At 42.8% G+C, this 23,859-nt stretch overlaps 1 protein-coding gene across 3 annotated transcripts in view; it reads left to right on the forward strand.

The window, feature by feature from the left end:
* The window catches only part of megf10 (multiple EGF-like-domains 10), a 104,563-nt gene that overhangs the window by 37,872 nt on the left and 42,832 nt on the right, over nt 1-23,859 (forward strand). For all 3 annotated transcript variants that reach the window (XM_036976788.1, XM_021601689.2, XM_021601691.2), the window contains exons 5-8: nt 228-320; nt 18,756-19,002; nt 20,603-20,723; nt 21,158-21,294. In XM_036976788.1, the coding sequence (XP_036832683.1) occupies nt 228-320; nt 18,756-19,002; nt 20,603-20,723; nt 21,158-21,294 (598 nt within the window). The remainder of the gene's footprint in view (nt 1-227; nt 321-18,755; nt 19,003-20,602; nt 20,724-21,157; nt 21,295-23,859) is intronic.

A 23,859-nucleotide genomic window follows, 5' to 3' on the forward strand; every position in this document is an offset into this window, starting at 1 on the left:
CCACGCCCATCTCACGCTCCAGACAAGCTCAATCAAACCCTTCTTATGATATTGTTGTTATCGGTTCAGGAATCTGTATTCCTTTGATGTAAATCTACATGGTTTTCCTGGGAGTAGCAATGTGTTCTAAAAGCCACTAAAATCTGACCTTTCTTTCCTCTTGTTTTTCCCTCTCTCTCCTCATCCCTCCCTTCTATTTCCCTGCTCCTCCTCATCACTCTCTCCAGCCCACTGTGCCGAGAAGTGTGTTCATGGCCGTTGTGTAGCCCCCAGCACCTGCCAGTGTGAGCCCGGCTGGGGGGGCCCCGACTGCTCCAGTGGTGAGACTCTACAGCTGTGTCTGTCAGTCTATTTGTCTGCCTGTCCGTCTGTCTGTCTGTCCGCCTCGGCCTGCCTACACACACACACACACACACACACACACACACACACACACACACACACACACACACACACACACACACACACACACACACACACACACACACACACATACACACACACACAGGCACAAAGACAAACACACACACAGAGAAAGAGAGAGAGTAACACACAAGCAGGCACAAAGACAAACACACACACAGAGAGATAGAGAGTAACACACACGCAGGCACAAAGACAAACACACACACACAGAGAAAGAGAGAGAGAGAGACAGAGAGATAAACACACACACACACTAACAGGCGTTTTGTCTCTCAGCTCGCACATAGTGTGACTCTCTCAGACCCTACTGCCAATACACACTTCCTCCCTCACACACACCAGGCTCGTCCACCCCTCTGATTTAATTTGGGCACACTTGGGTTTGCTTTTATCTTGAACGTCCGTATTTGTTACGACGTGAATGTGACATGGGTGAAGTCACCCTATTTTTGTTAGTCTGGAACCGCTTTGATGTATAAATATGGACGTGACACCCCTTCAGCCACGTTGTTTGTACCCTGATCCACAGCTGCAGACAAAGTGGGGACACCGTGTGTGTCAGCATCCCAAATGGCACCCTATTTCCTATGTAGTGCACTACTTTTGACCAGGGGCCTATGGGCTTTTTGCTAGGTAGTGCACTACATAGTGAACAGGGGGCCATTTGGGACACTTGCCTGTGAGTTGTGAGATTGCCAGGTCTTCTTCTATGTGCTCTGTCTGAATGGCGTCACACTTCAAGGCCTTTGTCTTTGTTAGCCAAACGGCAGGGCAGAACTTCCACTCACTGCCTTCTCTTTCAAGATGGCCAGCATGACTGCCCTTGGAGTTATAGCATGCAATTAGCGACACCTATCTCCTTAGAAATATAGCTTATTTTAGATTGTCATTTGAGGAACTTTGGGATAAAGTTTAGATTATGAAATGTTTGGGTTTTTAGACTTGTTTTCTTGATCTAGAATGAATGTAGAGCAAATTGTGTAGGGGGGGATAGTGATGTTATCAGATTAAAAAGTCTCCTCTTTCAGTCTCTATTGAAACAGGTGTAAGGAGTCTATGAGCCCTGTGTGTGTCTGTGTCTGCGTGCATAATGCGTGGGCGTGTGTAAGTGTGTATGCGACTGTGCGTGCGTGAGCCTCCACACATGTGTGCGTCTGTGATTATATTAGGTGCTCAAGCATTGCTCCCCCGCTGTCTCCAGTGTCCATCGTTTAATAAAGGGGCTTATTGTTGTGTCTGGAGGCTGGGACCTTATTGTTGTGTCTGGAGCCTGGGAATCCCTAAGGACCTGAACAGGCCTGACTAATCTGTCTGATGGTGGGGAACCAGATCCTAATATCACTAGTCTGGGATCTGACTGGCTAACTGGACCAATGGTAAAAGGTAAGGAGATATGGCCATAGATAGGCTTGTAGCGCTATATCACTTAAAACCACTTGTGCCTTACCTAATGGGATCAAAGTGCACACATTTCTCCAAAGTTGCCCTGTTAGATGAAAATGAAAATGTTATTGTTACTGCTAGGCTATTCCTAGGCTATTCCTGGGCTATTCCTGGGCTATTCCTAGACTATTCCTGGGCTATTCCTAGGCTATTCCTAGACTATTCATAGGCTATTCCTAGGCTATTCCTGGGCTATTCCTAGGCTATTCCTAGGCTATTCCTAGGCTATTCCTAGGCTATTCCTAGGCTATTCATAGGCTATTCATAGGCTATTCCTAGACTATTCCTAGGCTATTCCTGGGCTATTCCTAGGCTATTCATAGGCTATTCCTATGCTATTCCTAGGCTATTCCTGGGCTATTCCTAGGCTATTCATAGGCTATTCCTAGGCTATTCATAGGCTATCCCTGGGCTATTCCTGGGCTATTCCTGGGCTATTCCTAGGCTATTCCTGGGCTATTCCTGGGCTATTCCTAGGCTATTCCTGGGCTATTCCTAGGCTATTCCTGGGCTATTCCTGGGCTATTCATAGGCTATTCATAGGCTATTCCTGGGCTATTCCTAGGCTATTCCAGGAACTACATTTTTACACTTTACCTTTATTTACATTTAAGTAATTTAGCAGATGCTCTTATGCAGAGCAAACATATATTTATATTTTCATACTTTTTTTTCCTGTACTGGTGCCCCGTGGGAATCAAACCCACAATCCTGGCATTGCAAGCACCATGCTGTACCAACTGTAATTTTTGTAAAGTTATGTTTTGTTAGGATTTGGAATTATTTTGACAGTATGAGAATGATATCATTCCGTGAGTATTACACAGCCACGGTGAGGGGTCCTACTGGCCGTTGGTCTGCGCCTGGGGCCACCACACGTGCTCCTATGATTACTGTAACTAATCTGTATTGACTGCTTGGTTCATGGATCAATAAGAGTAGCCAAGGATAGCCCCTCAGGCCCACCCCTGGTGGGTGTGTTTGTTAACAGCTGATTAGCTCAAAGTCTGTTTTCACCCAAACCATCCAATGAGTCAACTTGTTTTATTAGATCGATGGACATGGGAGAGACTGATGAGGAATGTTTTCAGTTATTTGTTGTCTGTGAAAACACAGTAACATCTCTATTTGGAATGCAGTATATTTTGTTTTGCTGTGTTACAGGCTACATATTCTTCTAAAAGCATGCTGTTTCAGGATATAGTCGCTTTGTACGATAAATAATATAGCAAGATACAATAATTGTGGTGTAATCTACCCAAATATCCATCTTACTGCTTTGAGATCAGAGTCAACTCATTGAGTGGAACGGTCTAAGGCTAAGCCAACCAGTCGTGTTGAGAATGAATATCAATTTCCTTTTTAAAACCAGGTCTTAGCTGCATTCAGTCTCTGTTTTGGGGGCCCCCCTTGAGCCAGACTCTCAAAGGGGGTGTGGGTCCCGTGCAGTATCCTAGTACCCTATTCAATATCCCCCTAAGTAAAATGACTTTTCATTTCCTCTTGAGCCTTAAAAGCCAGACTTATTGTTGCCTTATTGTTGCCTCTAGTTTACGGATCGACGGACCCCAACAATATGTCTGAGGCTTGTTTTTGCTGTGTGGGGTTCAAGAACAAGAGGAAAAGGGAGTACGCTAAATCTCTTTCTTAGATTAAAAAGGAAGTGTGGGAAGAATGAAAGAGAGAAATTGTAAGGATGGTAATGTAGGAAATAACCCGAGGGTCTAGCTCTTGTGATTTCACAGTAGACACATGACATCAACAACCCAACAACCCAAGATACTCAGGAGGGACTGTTTCATTTTGTCCATGACTCTTGACTTGTCTCTTATCTATTCACTGGTTTTAACATAAAACCTGTCAAAAGACCTTAACTCAATGACCCCCTCAGAAAATGAAGCGATGCTAACCACTACTTAGCACCACTACATAGCGCTCAACGCCCTCAGAAGATTTGTATCAAATGTATGAAAACAATCTAACCTTTAAATGAAGCACTAATACCCAGCTGTTTTCGAATATCCCCTTTCAATTCCAAGACCCCACAATTCACAGAAACCTCCCTGTCTCTTGGAAAATAAAAGGTATTAATACCTTGCGCTGAAACTCCATATCCACACAACGGCTTGGTCATAAAGTGTCAGGCTTTTGTTTACGAGACAGGAGAGAGTTAGTTAGTTAGCTCAGAGGAGCCTGTTTGGCTGGTGTGGATTATATGCTGTATTAGGATCATCTAGGGCAGTCTGGGCACACACAGTGAGGAACAATCAGACACACACAGCTGAAGCCATTAGTCTGGAAACAGTGTGTCAGGTGTTAGGTTTATGTGGGTTGGCTTTTAACATGGAGATGGAGGTTGTGTTCCAAATGGCACCCTATTTCCTATTTCACTACTTTTGACTACAACCCTATGGGCCCTGGTCAAAAGTAGTGCACTGAATAGGGTGCCATATGGGATGCACTGTAGCCTATTGTGGCTCCTCTTTACATTGAACTGTACTTCACTTGGGAAATGATAAGCCTGCAATAGGGAATTTACATTAGCTGTCGGTCTCCTCTTATACTTTCATACTTGATATATGCCTGATTTAACAGGTGTTGTTTTAAGTTATTACTTTACAGCAATGGTTGAATATATATTTCTATATTTTCTGTATTGAACTTGGCTTGAGTGGCTTAGAGTTTGGACACCTAAACCCAAAAAATGTGCAGGAAAGAATTTGGTTCAATCTGGTTAAATCAACATTGTTTCCATGTCATTTCAACAACAAAAAGTCTGTGTGATGATTTTGAATAAATGTGGAAAACTAATTGGATTGGCAAAAAGTCATCAATGTAAAGGAATTTCATCTTTTTTTTCCACCACTTTTAACCAAAATGTAATTTACATGGTGATTTTTTGTTGTTGTTAAATTCACTTTGAATTCACGTTACTTAACAACTCAACCAAATTGAAATCTAAGAGACTGTAACGTTAGAGCATCCCAGTAGTAAGTGTGTTTACTGTACAACTTCAACAGTTCACTTGATATACAGTGAGTGTACAAAACATTAGGAACACCCTCCTAATATTGCGCCTGGCACCTACTACCATACCCGTTCAAAGGCACTTCGATCTTTTGTCTTGCCCATTCACCCTCTGGATGGCACACATACACAATCCATGTCTCTATTGTCTCAAGGCTTAAAAATCATTCTTTAACCTGTCTCCTCCACTTCATCTACACTGATTGAAGTGGATTTAACAAGTGACATCAATAAGGGATCATAGCTTTCACCTGGATTCACCTGGTCAGTCTATGTCATGGAAAGAGCAGGTGTTCCATTTGGTACACTCAGTGTATATAATGACATAAACATAGTACTAGCCCTAGGACATCTATCCAGCCATGTACCCAGGCTGTACCCAAACCGAGGGAGACAAATAACTTCAAATGCCTTGCCGATGCCATTTCTGAGCTGTCCAGCTTGAGTATCTCACTGGAGTATCCCACGGAAGTTAATTGTCATGGTCGAATCCTTGGAAACACACACACACACACAGAGTGAGAGAGGGGTCAGAGGGAGAGAGGGTGAGTGTTTAAGAGAAAGAAAGGGGGAGGGGAGAGAAAGAAAACATAATATATCCTCTTTAACTCACTCACACAATAATGTGGAAATGTTGAGGAATTGTACAGATGTCGTCTCTTAGCTGGGATTCCTCTGTATGACTGTTCCCATGAGCCTTGTGGGCTGACACACTGTGCAGGGCTCTGCATGGAAGACTGGGCGATCTTAGAGGCATGGAAAAACACTCCCTCTCTCTCTTTTTCTGTCTTTCTTTCTCCCTCTTTCTCTCCCTCCCTCCTTCCATCCCTCCCTTCTTCCGTCCCTCACTCTTGGTCTGGGGCAAAGTCTGGGCCAACTCTCGACAAATAGCATGTCAAATTACTGGGCAATGGTTTTTTCTCTGTAACTGACACTTTTTCAAGAGGATTGCTCTGTCTCTTAGAAGCTCTCTGGATTATTTTTAGATTGGGTTGTAAACTTGAGTTTGTTTTTGACAGGATCATTTGGTCTGATTTCCATAGGTAGAGGAGAAATGACTTTTAATAAAGAATAGTAAAGATAAGTAAAGTAAAGAGGTTGATTATAGGAGTTCCTGCCGCCTGTTGCCGACCCCTGGCCTAGATTTTGTCCATTGCATGTGGTCTGTATGTATTGCCAATCACTGATTGCTTGTGTTTTCTAAGCAATTAACATAATATATGTCAATAACAGAACATCTTGATCCAATTTCTGGAACAAACAACCTCATGACCAAACCCCCAATGCTTAGTGTGTCTCTTGTCTTTGGGTCATATGTGCTGAGTCTTGAATAAAAGGGAACAGTTTGTCCCAAGGCTCGACAATGAGGAGCCCTTCAGGTTTTCTAGTGGGACATTTCTATCTAGGTCAGGTTGAACCATAACCCTTTCTATCTAGGTCAGGTTGAACCCTAACCCTTTCTATCTAGATTAGGTTGCACAAAGATACCGGAGTCCCACAGTAAATGCGAGAGGAGGTTTCTCTGCAAAATTGACTTTTTCTCTATTTCTCTCTACCTTGCTCTTGCTCTCTTATTTCTTTCTTAATCTCTCCCTCGTTCTCTCTGTCTCTCTTTCTCTCTTTCCATCCCTCTCTCTCTCCGCACCCACTGCCCACACTGTGTGATACTGTGTAAAACACAGCACTTTAGCCCGCAGCTAAGCAGTGCACTTTTCACCAGCAGGCCAAAATGGAAAGAGGCTAATGCAGGAGCCAATATGGCAGCCGTTAAGCGGTTGAGCCAAGAAGACTCCTGGTTTCCTGGTTTTAGCTGTGTCAGAGAGAAACTGTGGTTGAGGTACAGCATAGTTCTTGTTTGGCGCATGTCCAGCGCCACATGAGGGTCATGCTGTTTGGCTCAGCTTGGCTCAGTGTTAAAGGATACTCTTCCTGTCGCTCCATAGTGAAGGATGAGGTTGCATGAAATGGGTGTGAAATTCCAACTATGGTAATATATGATACATTGACTTTGGTTATAAAATGCTTAAAAGTTAGTGGTTGGTGGCAGTGGCTTGGTAAAGTAAGTAATTTAGCAATTTGGATGAACTATCACTGTAAGTGGTGACTTCAGGGCGGTGTGTATTTCTTTCCTTTTTATGGGTAAGGGTAGGATAGAGAAAGGATTCTACATCTGAATTTAATTGTACCTTGAGCAGTTCTCAATCTTGTCTGGTATCAGTCTAACCTTATTGTCACTGTTGAGCAATATGACTGGTCTCCAGTTGACTCGTTATGGTGTATGGATTACTGTACATTCAGACAGCTCAATGTTTGGCCAGATGTTTGTCTGGAACTCTGGACAGGACATTTTCCATCATCTCCGGAAATGTTACAGGTAGTAAAGGATCATCTACAGAAGACCCAGAACTCCTACAATGATATTGTAGACGCATAAGCTGAATTTCAGTCAGTGACGCATTTTTAGGTCAGATGGCTGTCGAAGGCTTGTTTGACTTTGAAAGTGCATACTTCCTATAAATTGGAGAAAAATATTTGTGGAAATATCCGATGTTAAGAGGACTGATTCACGAGGAACTGCTCTGGAAATAGCTTGAGATAAACAGCTGGTTGGTTTTATAGGGTCAGTCCAGCTTGTGTAACTGTGTAGCAGTGGAGGAAGGATAGGGTGGGTGAATCGAACTATGAAGAAGAACTGATTTTAAGTGGTTTCGCCGACTCATACACATTTTCGAGTCATACTATAATTAATGCATTCTAATTCTATGGTCATACTATGACTATGGGGACTTTCCTTGTGAAAAGGGGGAGGGGTGTGAGCACAACACACCTATTGATTACTCCATCACCATCACACACACACACATACCCTTCAACCTCCACACACACCCAGTCAACGATGTCATCGTTCACCCAAACAGTACATTTTACGGCCCATTTTAAGGCATGAGGCTTCCACTCGCATCCTCTCATCAGACCTCTTCATGCTTTAATCAGGGCAGCCATAACACGTGTGGCTGGGGAGGTCGGCCTCAATCTAATACCACACCACACATGGGAAAGGGAAGGTCTTTACTGTTTATGTGCCTGGTTGGCAGACACCCTTCAACCACACTCTAGTTTCTGACGTCGTGGGTAAAGACGTCAGAACATCTATTCAACATTCAACAGAACAACATTCAACATCTATTCCACGTTGGTTCAACATAATTTAATTGAAATGATGTGGAAACAACGCTGATTCAACCAGTGTGTGCCCAGTGGGAGGTATCCAAAACAAGTGTCGAAATTAACCTGATGAAGCTACAGGCAACTGCCAAAATAAAGGAAACACCGAGATAAAGTGTCTTAATAGGGTGTTGAGCCACAATGAGCCAGAACAGCTTCAATGCACCTTGGCATAGATTCTACAAGTGTCTGGTACACTGTTGGAGGGATGCGACGCCATTATTCCATAACATATTCCATAATTTGGTGTTTTGTTGATGGTGGTGGAAAGGCGTCGCTCCAGAATCTCCAGTGTACAGTTGGGTTGAGCTCTGATGACTAAGACATGGAATATGGTTTAAATAATTTTCATGATCATCAAACACTTCAGTGAAACACTCGTTCCCTGCGGATGGGGGCATTGTCATCCTATGGGGCATAGCCATGGTGTCCAAAATGATGGCCTGCCCAGCATTTTTATACATGACCCTAAGTATGATGGGATGTTAATTAATTGCTTAATTAACTCAGGAATCACAGCTGTGTGGAAGTACCTGCTTTCAATATACTTTGTATCCTTAATTCAATTGAGTGTTTCCATTATTTTGGCAATTACCTGTACTGTACATGTGTTGTTCCTTTATGCACCTTACAATGAAATAAATGAAATAGAATGAAGCTAAGGCTGGTTGTCTTCTTTAGTGTGATGTTCTTTACTTTACACCTAGTTGGATACCTAGTTGGATACCTAGTTAGATACCTAGTTGGATACCTAGTTGGATAGATAGTTGGATAGATAGTTGGATAGATAGTTGGATACCTAGTTGGATACCTAGTTAGATACCTAGTTGGATAGATAGTTGGATAGACAGTTGCATACCTAGTTAGATACCTAGTTGGATACCTAGTTGGATAGATAGTTGGATACTTAGTTGGATACTTAGTTGGACACCTAGTTGGATACTTTGTTGGATACCTAGTTGGATATCTAGTTGGATAGATAGTTGGATACTTAGTTGGATACTTAGTTGGATACCTAGTTGGATACCTAGTTGGATACTTTGTTGGATACCTAGTTGGATACCTAGTTGGATACCTAGTTGGATAGATAGTTGGATACGTAGTTGGATAGATAGTTGGATACCTAGTTGGATACCTAGTTGGATACCTAGTTGGATAAATAATTGGATACCTAGTTGGATAGATAGTTGGATACCTAGTTGGATACTTTGTTGGATACCTAGTTGGATAGATAGTTGGATACTTAGTTGGATACTTAGTTGGATACTTAGTTAGATACCTAGTTGGATAGATAGTTGGATAGATAGTTGGATACCTAGTTGGATACCTAGTTGGATACTTTGTTGGATACCTAGTTGGATACCTAGTTGGATAGATAATTGGATACCTAGTTGGATAGATAATTGGATACCTAGTTAGATAGATAATTGGATACCTAGCTGGATAGATAGTTGGATACCTAGCTGGATAGATAGTTGGATACCTAGTTGGATAGATAGTTGGATACCTAGTTGGATAGATAGTTGGATACCTAACTGAATAGATAGTTGGATACCTAGTTGGATAGATAATTGGATACCTAGCTGGATAGATAGTTGGATACTTAGTTGGATAGATAGTTGGATACTTAGTTAGATACCTAGTTGGATAGATAGTTGGATAGATAGTTGGATACTTAGTTGGATAGATAGTTGGATACTTAGTTAGATACCTAGTTGGATACCTAGTTGGATGGATAGTTGGATACTTAGTTGGATACTTAGTTGGACACCTAGTTGGATACTTTGTTGGATACCTAGTTGGATATCTAGTTGGATAGATAGTTGGATACTTAGTTGGATACCTAGTTGGATACCTAGTTGGATACTTTGTTGGATACCTAGTTGGATACCTAGTTGGATACCTAGTTGGATAGATAGTTGGATACGTAGTTGGATAGATAGTTGGATACCTAGTTGGATACCTAGTTGGATACCTAGTTGGATAAATAATTGGATACCTAGTTGGATAGATAGTTGGATACCTAGTTGGATACTTTGTTGGATACCTAGTTGGATACCTAGTTGGATAGATAGTTGGATACTTAGTTGGATACTTAGTTGGATACCTAGTTGGATACCTAGTTGGATACTTTGTTGGATACTTAGTTGGATACCTAGTTGGATACCTAGTTGGATACTTTGTTGGATACCTAGTTGGATACCTAGTTGGATAGATAATTGGATACCTAGTTGGATAGATAATTGGATACCTAGTTAGATAGATAATTGGATACCTAGCTGGATAGATAGTTGGATACCTAGCTGGATAGATAGTTGGATACCTAGTTGGATAGATAGTTGGATACCTAGTTGGATAGATAGTTGGATACCTAACTGAATAGATAGTTGGATACCTAGTTGGATAGATAATTGGATACCTAGCTGGATAGATAGTTGGATACTTAGTTGGATAGATAGTTGGATACTTAGTTAGATACCTAGTTGGATAGATAGTTGGATAGATAGTTGGATACTTAGTTGGATAGATAGTTGGATACTTAGTTAGATACCTAGTTGGATACCTAGTTGGATGGATAGTTGGATACTTAGTTGGATACTTAGTTGGACACCTAGTTGGATACTTTGTTGGATACCTAGTTGGATATCTAGTTGGATAGATAGTTGGATACTTAGTTGGATACCTAGTTGGATACCTAGTTGGATACTTTGTTGGATACCTAGTTGGATACCTAGTTGGATACCTAGTTGGATAGATAGTTGGATACGTAGTTGGATAGATAGTTGGATACCTAGTTGCATACCTAGTTGGATACCTAGTTGGATAAATAATTGGATACCTAGTTGGATAGATAGTTGGATACCTAGTTGGATACTTTGTTGGATACCTAGTTGGATACCTAGTTGGATAGATAGTTGGATACCTAGTTGGATAGATAGTTGGATACTTAGTTGGATACTTAGTTGGATACCTAGTTGGATACCTAGTTGGATACTTTGTTGGATACCTAGTTGGATACCTAGTTGGATAGATAGTTGGATACGTAGTTGGATACCTAGTTGGATAGATAATTGGATACCTAGTTGGATAGATAATTGGATACCTAGTTGGATAGATAATTGGATACCTAGCTGGATAGATAGTTGGATACCTAACTGAATAGATAGTTGGATACTTAGTTAGATACCTAGTTGGATAGATAGTTGGATAGATAGTTGGATACTTAGTTGGATAGATAGTTGGATACTTAGTTAGATACCTAGTTGGATACCTAGTTGGATAGATAGTTGGATACTTAGTTGGATACTTAGTTGGACACCTAGTTGGATACTTTGTTGGATACCTAGTTGGATATCTAGTTGGATACCTAGTTGGATACTTAGTTGGATACTTAGTTGGATACCTAGTTGGATACCTAGTTGGATACTTTGTTGGATACCTAGTTGGATACCTAGTTGGATACCTAGTTGGATAGATAGTTGGATACGTAGTTGGATAGATAGTTGGATACCTAGTTGGATACCTAGTTGGATACCTAGTTGGATAAATAATTGGATACCTAGTTGGATAGATAGTTGGATACCTAGTTGGATACTTTGTTGGATACCTAGTTGGATACCTAGTTGGATAGATAGTTGGATACTTAGTTGGATACTTAGTTGGATACCTAGTTGGATACCTAGTTGGATACTTTGTTGGATACCTAGTTGGATAGATAGTTGGATATGTAGTTGGATACCTAGTTGGATAGATAATTGGATACCTAGTTGGATAGATAATTGGATACCTAGTTGGATAGATAATTGGATACCTAGCTGGATAGATAGTTGGATACCTAGTTGGATAGATAATTGGATACCTAGTTGGATAGATAATTGGATACCTAGCTGGATAGATAGTTGGATACCTAGTTGGATAGATAATTGGATACCTAGCTGGATAGATAGTTGGATACCTAGTTGGATAGATAGTTGGATACCTAGTTTGATACCTAGTTGGATAGATAGTTGCATATCTAGTTTTATAGATAGTTGGATACATAGTTGGATAGATATTTGGAAAAGAGTTGGATAGATAGTTGGATACCTAGTTGGATACTTAGTTGGATTGATAGTTGGATACCTGGTTGGATACTTAGTTGGATACCGAGTTGGATACCGAGTTGGATACTGAGTTGGATACTGAGTTGGATACTGAGTTGGATAGCGAGTTGGATACTTAGTTAGATACATCATTGGATACCTAGTTGGATACATAATTGATTAACTAGTTGGATAGATAGTTGTATACTTATTTTGATACCTAGTTGGATACCTAGTTTGATAGATAGTTGGATAGATTGTTGGAAACCTAATTGGATAGATAGTTGGATACCTAGCTGGATAGATAGTTGGATAGATAGTTGGATACGTAGTTGGATATATAGTTGGATACCTAGTTGGATAGATAGTTGGATACCTAGCTGGAAAGATAATTGGATACCTAGCTGGATAGATAGTTGGATACCTAGTTGGATAGATAGTTGGATACCTAGTTGGATAGATAGTTGGATACCTAACTGAATAGATAGTTGGATACCTAGTTGGATAGATAGTTGGATACCTAGTTGGATAGATAGTTGGATACCTAGTTGGATAGATAGTTGGATACATGGTTAGATACCTAGTTGGATCTCTAGTTGGATAAATAATTAGATACAGTGGGGCAAAAAAGTATTTAGTCAGCCACCAATTATGCAAGTTCTCCCACTTAAAAAGATGAGAGAGGCCTGTAATTTTCTTCATAGGTACACTTCACCTATGACAGACAAAATGAGAAAGAAAATCCAGAAAATCATATTGTAGGATTATTAATGAATTTATTAGCAAATTATGGTGGAAAATAAGTATTTGGTCACCTACAAACAAGCAAGATTTCTGTCTCTCACAGACCTGTAACTTCTTCTTTAAGAGGCTCCTCTGTCCTCCACTCGTTACCTGTAGTAATGGCACCTGTTTGAACTTGTTATCAGTATAAAAGACACCTGTCCACAACCTCAAACAGTCACACTCCAAACTCCACTATGGCCAAGACCAAAGAGCTGTCAAAGGACACAGAAACAAAATTGTAGACCTGCACCAGGCTGGGAAGACTGAATCTGTAATAGGTAAGCAGCTTGGTTTGAAGAAATCAACTGTGGGAGCAATTATTAGGTAATGGAAGACACACAAGACCACTGATAATCTCCCTCGATCTGGGGCTCCACGCAAGATCTCACCCTGTGGGGTCAAAATGATCACAAGAACGGTGAGCAAAAATCCCAGAACCACACGGGGGGACCTAGTGAATGATCTGCAGAGAGCTGGGACCAAAGTAACAAAGCCTACCATCAGTAACACACTACGCCGCCAGGGACTCAAATCCTGCAGTGCCAGACATGTCCCCCTGCTTAAGCCAGTACATGTCCAGGCCCGTCTGAAGTTTGTGTCACACCCTGGTCAAAGTATTTTGTGTTTATCTTTATTTATTTGGTCAGGCCAGGGTGTGGCATGGGTTTGTGTATGTGGTGTTATGTATGGGGATTGTAGCTAGTGGGGTGTTCTAGCTAAGTCTATGGCTGTCTGAAGTGGTTCTCAATCAGAGGCAGGTGTTTATCGTTGTCTCTGATTGGGAACCATATTTAGGCAGCCATATTCTTTGAGTTTGTCGTGGGTGATTGTCCTTAGTGTCCTGATGTCATTGTTCTGTGTTAGGTTACACGAGTATAGGCTGTTTCGGTTTTCGTTAAGTTTATTGTTTTGATAGTGTTTGTGTTTAGTGTGTTACTTCATTAAACATGGATTGCAATAGACACGCCGCATTTTGGTCCGACTCTCCTTCTCACCAAGAAAACCGTTACAGAATCACCCACCACAAAGGGACCAAGCAGCGTGTCAACAGGCAGGAACAGCCCAAAGTGGAGTACAGTATGGACTATACTTCTTGGGAGGAGATAGACAGGTGGGCGGTCGACCCAGGGAGAGTGCCGGAGCCCGCCTGGGATTCGATGGAGCAGTGCGCGGAAGGATATAGGAGAATGGAGTTTGCGAAGCAAGCAAGGCGGCGTGGACGGAGGCCCCATAGTCAGCCCCAAAAATTTCTTGGGGGGGGGCTCAGGGAGAGTGTGGCAGAGTCAGGAGCCAGACCTGAGCCAACTCTCCCTGTTTATCGTGAGGAGCCAAGGAGGAGACCAGAACCAGAGCCGGTGTTGGAGGTGAGCGAAACAGAGACTGTGAAGGAGTTAATGGGGAAATTGGAGGAGAGAGAAATGAGGGAGTTGCTGTGTTGGTGTTTTAAACATGGAATTCGCCCGACGGAGCGTGTCGGGGATTTGATGGCACCTGGGTCAGCGCTCCATACTCGTCCTGAGGTGCGTGTTAGTCGGCTGGTGAAGATGGTGCCAGTCTCACGTACCAGGCCTCCTGTGCACCTCCCTAGCCTTGCACGTCCTGTGCCAGCACCGCTCTCAAGATCTCCAGTACGCCTTCACGGTCTAACCCATCCTGTGCCACCTCCACACCCCAGCCCTCCGGTAGCAGCTCCCCGCACCAGGCTTCCTGTGCGTGTCCTCGGCCCAGTACCACCAGTGCCAGCACCACGCATCAGGCCTACAGTGCGCCTCGCCTGTCCAGCGCTGTCGGAGCCCTCCTCCTCTCCAGCGCTGTCGGAGTCTCCCGCCTGTTTAGCGCTGTTAGAGCCTTCCTTCTCTACAGCGCTGCCGGAGTCTCCCGCCTGTTCAGAACTGCCAGTTAGCATAGAGCTGCCAGTTAGCATAGAGCTGCCAGTTAGCATAGAGCTGCCAGTTAGCATAGAGCTGCCAGTTAGCATAGAGCTGCCAGTTAGCATAGAGCTGCCAGTTAGCATAGAGCTGCCAGTTAGCATAGAGCTGCCAGTCTGCAAGGAGCCGCCAGAGCTGCCTGTCTGCAGGATGCCGCCAAAGCTGCCAGTCTGCAAGGAGCCGCCAGAGCTGCCAGTCTGCAAGGAGCCGCCAGAGCTGCCAGTCTGCAAGGAGCCGCCAGAGCTGCCAGTCTGCAAGGAGCCGCCAGGGCCGCCAGTCAGCATGGCGCAGCCAGGGCCGCCAGTCAGCATGGAGCAGCCAGGACCGCCAGTCAGCATGGAGCAGCCAGGGCCGCCAGTCAGCATGGAGCAGCCAGGACCGCCAGTCAGCATGGAGCAGCCAGTCAGCATGGAGCAGCCAGAGCAGCCAGTCAGCATGGAGCAGCCAGAGCTGCCAGTCAGCATGGAGCAGCCAGTCAGCATGGAGCAGCCAGAGCTGCCAGTCAGCATGGAGCAGCCAGTCAGCATGGAGCAGCCAGAGCTGCCAGTCAGCATGGAGCAGCCAGAGCTGCCAGTCGACCAGACTCTTCCAGATCTGCCAGTCGACCAGACTCTCCCAGATCTGCCAGTCGACCAGACTCTTCCAGATCTGCCAGTCGACCAGACTCTTCCAGATCTGCCAGTCGACCAGACTCTTCCAGATCTGCCAGTCGACCAGACTCTTCCAGATCTGCCAGTCGACCAGACTCTTCCAGATCTGCCAGTCAGCCAGGATCTGCCAGTCAGCCAGGATCTGCCAGTCAGCCAGGATCTGCCAGTCAGCCAGGATCTGCCGAAACCACCAGCCAGCCAGGATCTGGTAGATTCATCAACCTGCCTGAGCTTCCTCTCACTCCTGAGCTTCCTCTCACTCCTGAGCTTCCTCTCACTCCTGAGCTTCCCCTCAGTCCTGAGCTGCCTCAGTCCCGAGCTGCCCCTCAGTCCCGATCTGCTCCTCAGTCCAGTGGGGTTCTGGGTGAGGACTACTAGGCCATGGTCGGCGGCGAGGGTGGACTATCCAGGGACGCGAGGAGAAGGGACTAAGACATTGATTGAGTGGGGTCCACGTCCCGCGCCGGAGCCGCCACCATGGACAGACGCCCACCCGGACCCTCCCTATTGTTTTGAGGTGCGTTCGGGAGTCCGCACCTTAGGGGGGGGGTTCTGTCACACCCTGGTCAAAGTATTTTGTGTTTATCTTTATTTATTTGGTCAGGCCAGGGTGTGGCATGGGTTTGTGTATGTGGTGTTATGTATGGGGATTGTAGCTAGTGGGGTGTTCTAGCTAAGTCTATGGCTGTCTGAAGTGGTTCTCAATCAGAGGCAGGTGTTTATCGTTGTCTCTGATTGGGAACCATATTTAGGCAGCCATATTCTTTGAGTTTGTCGTGGGTGATTGTCCTTAGTGTCCTGATGTCATTGTTCTGTGTTAGGTTACACGAGTATAGGCTGTTTCGGTTTTCGTTAAGTTTATTGTTTTGATAGTGTTTGTGTTTAGTGTGTTACTTCATTAAACATGGATTGCAATAGACACGCCGCATTTTGGTCCGACTCTCCTTCTCACCAAGAAAACCGTTACAGTTTGCTAGAGAGCATTTTGGATGATCCAGAAGAAGATTGGGAGAATGTCATATGGTCAGATGAAACCAAAATATAACTTTTTGGTAAAAACTCAACTCGTCGTGTTTGGAGGACAAAGAATGCTGAGTTGCATCCAAAGAACACCATACCTACTGTGAAGCATGGGGGTGGAAACATCATGCTTTGGGGCTTTTTTCTGCAAAGGGACCAGGACGACTGATCCGTGTAAAGGAAAGAATGAATGGGGCCATGTATCGTGAGATTTTGAGTGAAAACCGAAAGAGTGGCTTCGTAAGAAGCATTTCAAGGTCCTGGAGTGGCCTAGCCAGTCTCCAGATCTCAACCCCATAGAAAATCTTTGGAGGGAGTTGAAAGTCCGTGTTGCCCAGCAACAGCCCCAAAACATCACTGCTCTAGAGGAGATCAGCATGGAGGAATGGGCCAAAATACCAGCAACAGTGTGTGAAAACCTTGTGAAGACTTTCAGAAAACGTTTGACCTCTGTCAATGCCAACAAAGGGTATATAACAAAGTATTGAGATAAACTTTTGTTATTGACCAAATACTTAATACTACAATTTGATTTTCTGGATTTTTTTTTCTCATTTTGTCTGTCATAGTTGAAGTGTACCTATGATGAAAATTACAGGCCTCTCTTATCTTTTTAAGTGGGAGAACTTGCACAATTGGTGGCTGACTAAATACTTTTTTGCCTCACTGTACCTAGTTGGATACCAAGTTCGTTATGTAGTTGGACACCTAGTTGGATAACACGTTGGATAGATAGGAGTTTTTTTTGCCAGCACCAGCACCTGGATCTAGACACACTGCTGTACATTGAGTTTTTACTTAGTTTTTGCACTGTGATTTAAAGATTTTAATGACAGGAGTAACTACTGACCACTTGCTGTCTATCTTTGTTTGGGCTTACTAGTACTGATGCCTGTCTTTAAGATTGTCCCGCTCTCAACTCTAAACTCTGTCGGTCTCCACACCGCTAAAGAGAGGCCTCTTTCTCTGAGACTAAGTTCTGAGTTTATACAGTGCATTTCTAATGAAGGGTTTGCCAGTGAAAGTAAACCTGTGTTCTCTCATATTTCCCCCAAGTCATTACCAGACCCCTTAGGGCAACCATGAGGGCAGTACCCTAACATTAACCCAACCATGAGAGCAGTACCATAACCCTAACCCAACCATGAGTGCAGTACCCTAACCCTAACCCTACCATAAGGGAAGTTCCCTTACGAGTACTGCCGTAATCGTAGAAACATAGAAACGTGTTTCACAGAAGATGAAAGACAACTAGAATAAACATGTGGTTACAGAGAGAATGTGAGTTTCCTCCAGTTCAGCAGAGAACCTACGTTTGAGAGGCGTGTTCATTTGGCACCAAACAGAAGAAAACAGACTGAAACAGGGAGGCATTACCTGGACTTGTCCAATGAGAAATTATTATTTTTGTTTTCTGTTGCTATGGTGCTCGCTAATGAACAGGACCCTGTTGAAACAGATAAAAGGAGTGCCGGGTCCACGCTAAAGATGTGTGACTCCACTCAGCTACTCAGATTTTTAATAGGAGTGGTCTTGAGTGTGGAAGGCTGGTAGGATCCCCCTTCCCCACAGATGGTTAACTTCCTGGGTTAATAGTGAAACACGACCTAAAGTTAGCAACCTCAACACTCATTTGGAGACAGTATGTTTGTTTTGGTCAAGTGACTTAACGTAGAGACATCGATGAAGCGCAGGGTTTCGTTTGACCCAGATGTTTACAATAGCTTTGGCTGAGGTGATTGTTGGTGAAGTGCTCCTCCAGCACAGCTGCCTGTCCAAAACTGAAAACAGGTGTGTGCCTGAAATAAATCGTAGTAATGCACAACTGGCAAGGAGAGATGATTGACCTCAATGTGAGGTAATAAATCAAAACAAGCTCTGATTAAATCAGCTTGAGGAACAGGTTGTGGATGGCTGGTGGTTTCTGGCTTTGTTTTGTGGTCTCTTAGCAGTCAACTCATTTTCGATGTATTTGAATACCTCAATAACCTGGATATTAGGAGCTTTTGGAGATTTTAAAGTCCTATATTTACAGTATGTTCTGAGCATTCTTCTAAAATACATACTTACAAACTATCATACTCACTTACTGAATACAACGCTAAAATCAGCCCTTTTTTATATCTCCTAGTTTAAATCTTACATTCTCTCTCTTATTTCTCTCTCAGCGTGTGACAGCAACCACTGGGGTCCCCACTGCAGTAACCGCTGCCAGTGTCAGAACAGTGCACTGTGTAACCCCATCACGGGCGCCTGTATCTGCCAGCCCGGGTACAGGGGCTGGCGCTGCGAAGCGGTCTGCGAGGCGGGCACCTATGGCAACGGGTGCCAACAGAAGTGCCTGTGCCAAAATGGAGCAGCGTGCCACCACGTGACCGGGGAGTGCAAGTGTTCACCCGGATACACCGGTGCCTTGTGAGTCATCAGAGACACGCACACATGCACGCACTCGGAAATATTAAAAAAACACAAACACACACTATGTACACTACCAGTCAAAAGGGTTTTTCTTTATTTGTACTATTTTCTACATTGTAGAAATCAAAACTATGAAATAACACATATGGAATTATGTAGTAACCAAAAAAGTGTATATAATATTTTATATTTGAGATTCTTCAAATAGCCACAGTCTTGAAGGAGTTCCCACATATGCTGAGCACTTTTTGGCTGCTTTTCCTTCACTCTGCGGTCTGACTCATCCCAAACCATCTCGATTTGGTTGAGGTCGGGGGATTGCGTAGGCCAGGTCATCTGATGCAGCACTCCATCACTCTCCTTGGTCAAATAGCCTTTACACAGCCTAAAGGCCTGAGTCACAGTCTCCTCTGAACAGTTGATGTTCAGATGTGTCTGTTACTTGAACTCTGTGAAGCAATTATTTGGGCTGCAATTTCTGAGGCTGGTAACTCTAATGAACTTATCCTCTGCAGCAGAGGTCTTCCTTTCCTGTGGCGGTCCTCATGAGAGAGAGTTTCATCATAGCGCTTGATGGTTTTTGTGACTGCACTTAAAGGAAATTTCAGAGAGTGGACTGGCATTTCTCTTTGCTTATTCTCTTTGCCATCATATGGATTTGGTATTTTACCAAATAGGGCTATCTTCTGTATACCACCACCCCACCCCCCTTGTCACAAGACATTTGATTGTCTCAAACGCATTAAGAAGGAAAGAATCTCCACAAATTAACTTTTAAGAAATGTTAATTGAAATGCATTCCAGGTGACTACCTCATGAAGATGGTTGAGAGAATGCCAAGAGGATGCAAAGCTGTCACCAAGGCAAAGGGTGGCTATTTGTGTAACGCTCGTCGTCGGTGGAAGGAAGAGTGGCCCAAAGCTCAGCGTGGAAAGTGTTCATGATATTTATTTACAAGAAACACTCAAACAAAAATAACACATCCGAAAGCGAACAGTTCCGTCAGGCACAGACACTAAACAGAAAATAACACCCCACAAAACCCAAAGGGAAAATCACAACTTATATATGATCCCCAATCAGAGACAACGATAGACAGCTGCCTCTGATTGGGAACCACACTCGGCAAAACAACAAAGAAATAGAAAACATAGATTTTCCCACCCGAGTCACACCCTGACCTAACCAAACATAGAGAATAAATAAGGGTCTCTAAGGTCAGGGTGTGACAATTTGAACAATCTCAAATATATGTTTAACACTTTTTGGTTACTACATGATTCCATTTGTGTTATTTCAAAGTGAAAACATCAAAACTATTAGTCTACAATGTAGAAAATAGTAAAAATAAAGAAAAACCCTTGAATGAGTAGGTGTTCTAAAACTTATGACCGGTAGGGTACGTGAACCTGCTAGTTTCTGACAACGGTGGCTAGGGTGCTTCAAGACAAAAAAGGGTTTGAAAGAGATGTTCTTGTGAAAGACATAATTTCAGAATTTGTATTATAATTAATTAATCAGTCCCTTTTTGTTTCTGACTCTGTCATTTCTTTAAGTCTGTAAGGATAGATTTCATGTTTCTCCTCTTGTCCTATAGTTGTGAGGACCTGTGCCCACCAGGGAAGCATGGACAGCAGTGTGAGGAGAGATGCCCTTGCCAGAATGGAGGAGTGTGCCACCATGTCACTGGAGAGTGCTCCTGCCCCGCTGGATGGATGGTAATACACACACATAAATTATGTTTGATAGTCTCATGCATTACTGTATGTTATCATATTGACATTTACAGTAATATAACGTCATAATATAATGGTACTGCAAGGAGTCGATAGCTACGACACCATGTACATCACAGGAGGTTGGTGGCAAATGAATTGGGGAGGACGGCTCATAATAATGGCTGGAGCAGAATCAGTGGAATGGTATCAAATACATAAAAAACATGGTTTCTATGTGTTTTATTCCATTCGCTCCGTTCCAGCCATTATTATGAGCCGTCCTCCCCTCAGCTGCCTCCACATTGTGCATATCCTCTTTTTGCATCATATGTATTGATATGTGTTATGGGATATTGATATAATGGCCTACATATTGTATTTACTCTGGGATGTTGATATTGTGCTGACACATTCAATGTTCTGTGTGTGTTTAGGGTACAGTGTGTGGCCAGCCGTGTCCGGAGGGGCGCTTCGGGAGGAACTGTTCCCAGGAGTGTCAGTGTCACAACGGGGGGATGTGTGTATCCTCCAGCGGACAGTGTCTGTGCAGTCCAGGCTACACCGGAGAACGGTAAGACAGGCTGGACCAGGCCAAACCAAACTGAGCCATGCCAAACTATGACATGACAGGCTTTTTTTTCTTGATTTCTTGATTTCTTATTTTATTTCACATTGTAAGAAAGTTAAGGTAAAATAACAAACACAAACCCTGGATTGAGAAATCACCCTCCCCTTCACCTCCCCCAAAAGGCAAGAAATAGAATAAACATTCTTTTGACATGACATTACACTAAATGGCTCCAATTCAGTCAAACTCAGTAAAACAGTTTGTCTAGGATCCACTCTTTTGCCAGGTCAGTGTCATTCTAGTCGAGTCCTGTGGTCAAGAAAAACTCCTAACCCTAGCCTAGTCCATGGATATCTGTTCATGCCTATTTCCCAATTTTTGCAAAGCAGAATATACTTGAAATTCAGGCAACAGGCTATCACATACAACTATAATGTCATAAACAAACACTGCAGAAGTAATCCCTTGGTTGTATACATTAGTCAGCGATGGCTGAATTGGAATTCAATGGTGAGTGTCATCTTTGACCTATATTAAGTCTATATATGTTAGTGGGACTATAGCATACCATCTGTTGCTACTGTAGCGGTCCCATTGATCCCTCCAGACCAATAACAAGGTCAGGGAGAGAGAGAGAGCGAGACGGAGAGAGAGAGAGCAGCAGGCAAGGCCAAGCAATTAACTAGTGATGCCAACTGTACCTAATAGGGCTTGGAAAAATCTAAATACCCACTGGACAAATGTGGTGCACATGTTATCCCAGCAACCTAACAGTAATATTGTCCGTCTTTAGCAATTAGGGTCAAATCAAGTACAAACAGTATGACATGAAGGAATAAAGTAGTCTAGGTTGCTCTTATCTCAAACATACCTGTGATGTAATGTAATTTGATATTGGATCATCAGATATGATACATTTATTATCAGGACTTCCAATTTTATATATTAACCTGATACATGAGATTTAAAAATAATAATATACACTACCGTTCAAAAGTTTGGGGTCACTTCGAAATGTCCTTGTTTTCGGGAAGAAAATCTCATTTTGTTGTCCATTAAAATAACATCAAATTGAACAGAAATACAGTGCAAACATTGTTAATGTTGTAAATGACTATTGTAGCTGGAAACGGCTGATTTTGTTATTGAATGTCTACATAGGCGTACAGAGGCCCATTATCAGCAACCATCACTCCTGTGTTCCAATGGCACGTTGTGTTAGCTAATCGAAGTTTATAATTTTAAAAGGCTAATTGGTCATTAGAAAACCCTTTTGCAATTATGTTAGCACAGCTGAAAACTGTTGTCTGATTAAAGAATAAATAAAAAACTGGCCTTCTTTAGACTAGTTGAGTATCTGGAGCATCAGCATTTGTGGGTTCGATTACAGGCTCAAAATGGCCAGAAACAAAGAACTTTCACCTGAAACTTGTCAGTCTATTCTTGTTCTGAGAAATTAAGGCTATTCCATGTGAGAAATTGCCAAGAAACTGAAGATCTCGTACAACGCTGTGTACTACTCCCTTCACAGAACAGTGCAAAATGGCACTAACCAGAATAGAAAGAGGAGTGGGAGGCCCCGGTGCACAACTGAGCAAGAGGACAAGTACATTAGAGTGTCTAGTTTGAGAAACAGACGCCTCACAAGTCTTCAACTGGCAGCTTCACAAAACAACCCACAAAACACCAGTCTCAAAGTCAACAGTGAAGAGGTGACTCCGTGATGGTGGCCTTCTAGGCAAAGATGCAAAGAAAAAGGCATATCTCAGACTGGCCAATAAAAGAAAAGATTAAGATGGGCAAAATAACACATACACTGGACAGTGGATGGACAGATACATTTAAGTTTGAGGTGTTCGGATAACAAAGAAGAACATTTGTGAGACGCAGAAAAAATGAAGGAGCAGCTTGACCGTATGGGGAGGTGAAATTTCTTCAGATTACCTCAACAAATTGACAACTAGAATGCCAAAGGTATGCAAGGCTGTAATTGCTGCAAATGGAGGATTCTTTGACGAAAGCCAAGTTTGAAGGATACAATTATTATTTCAATTAAGAATCATTATTTATAACCTTGTCAACGTCTTGACTGTATTTCCTATTAATTTTGCAACTCATTTCATGTATGTTTTCATGGTAAACAAGTACATTTCTAAGTGACCCCAAACTTTTGAACGGTAGTGTATATACTGTATATATGCACTAATCCATATCAAGTGGGGATTCTGTGTGGCTCAGTTGGTAGAGCAAGAAGCTTGAAATTCCAGCATTGTGGGTTCAATTCACATTGGGGACCAGTACAGTAAAAATTTTACAAAAAAAGCCACCCAATACTGTAAGTATGTATGTATTCGATAGTTTTTTTCCTCATCAATCTACACACAATACCCCAAAGTGATGAAGCAAATACAGATTTTTATAAATGTAAAAAATGTTTTAAAAAAAATTAAAAACTTGAAATGTCACATTTACATAAGTTTTCAGGCCCTTTTCTCAGTACTTTGTTGAAGCACCTTTGGCAGCGATTACAGCCACGAGTCTTCTTGGGTATTACGCTACAAGCTTGTC

This window comes from Oncorhynchus mykiss, chromosome 5 (assembly GCF_013265735.2).
Source record: "Oncorhynchus mykiss isolate Arlee chromosome 5, USDA_OmykA_1.1, whole genome shotgun sequence".
In the NCBI taxonomy this organism is placed as follows: Eukaryota; Metazoa; Chordata; class Actinopteri; order Salmoniformes; family Salmonidae; genus Oncorhynchus; species Oncorhynchus mykiss.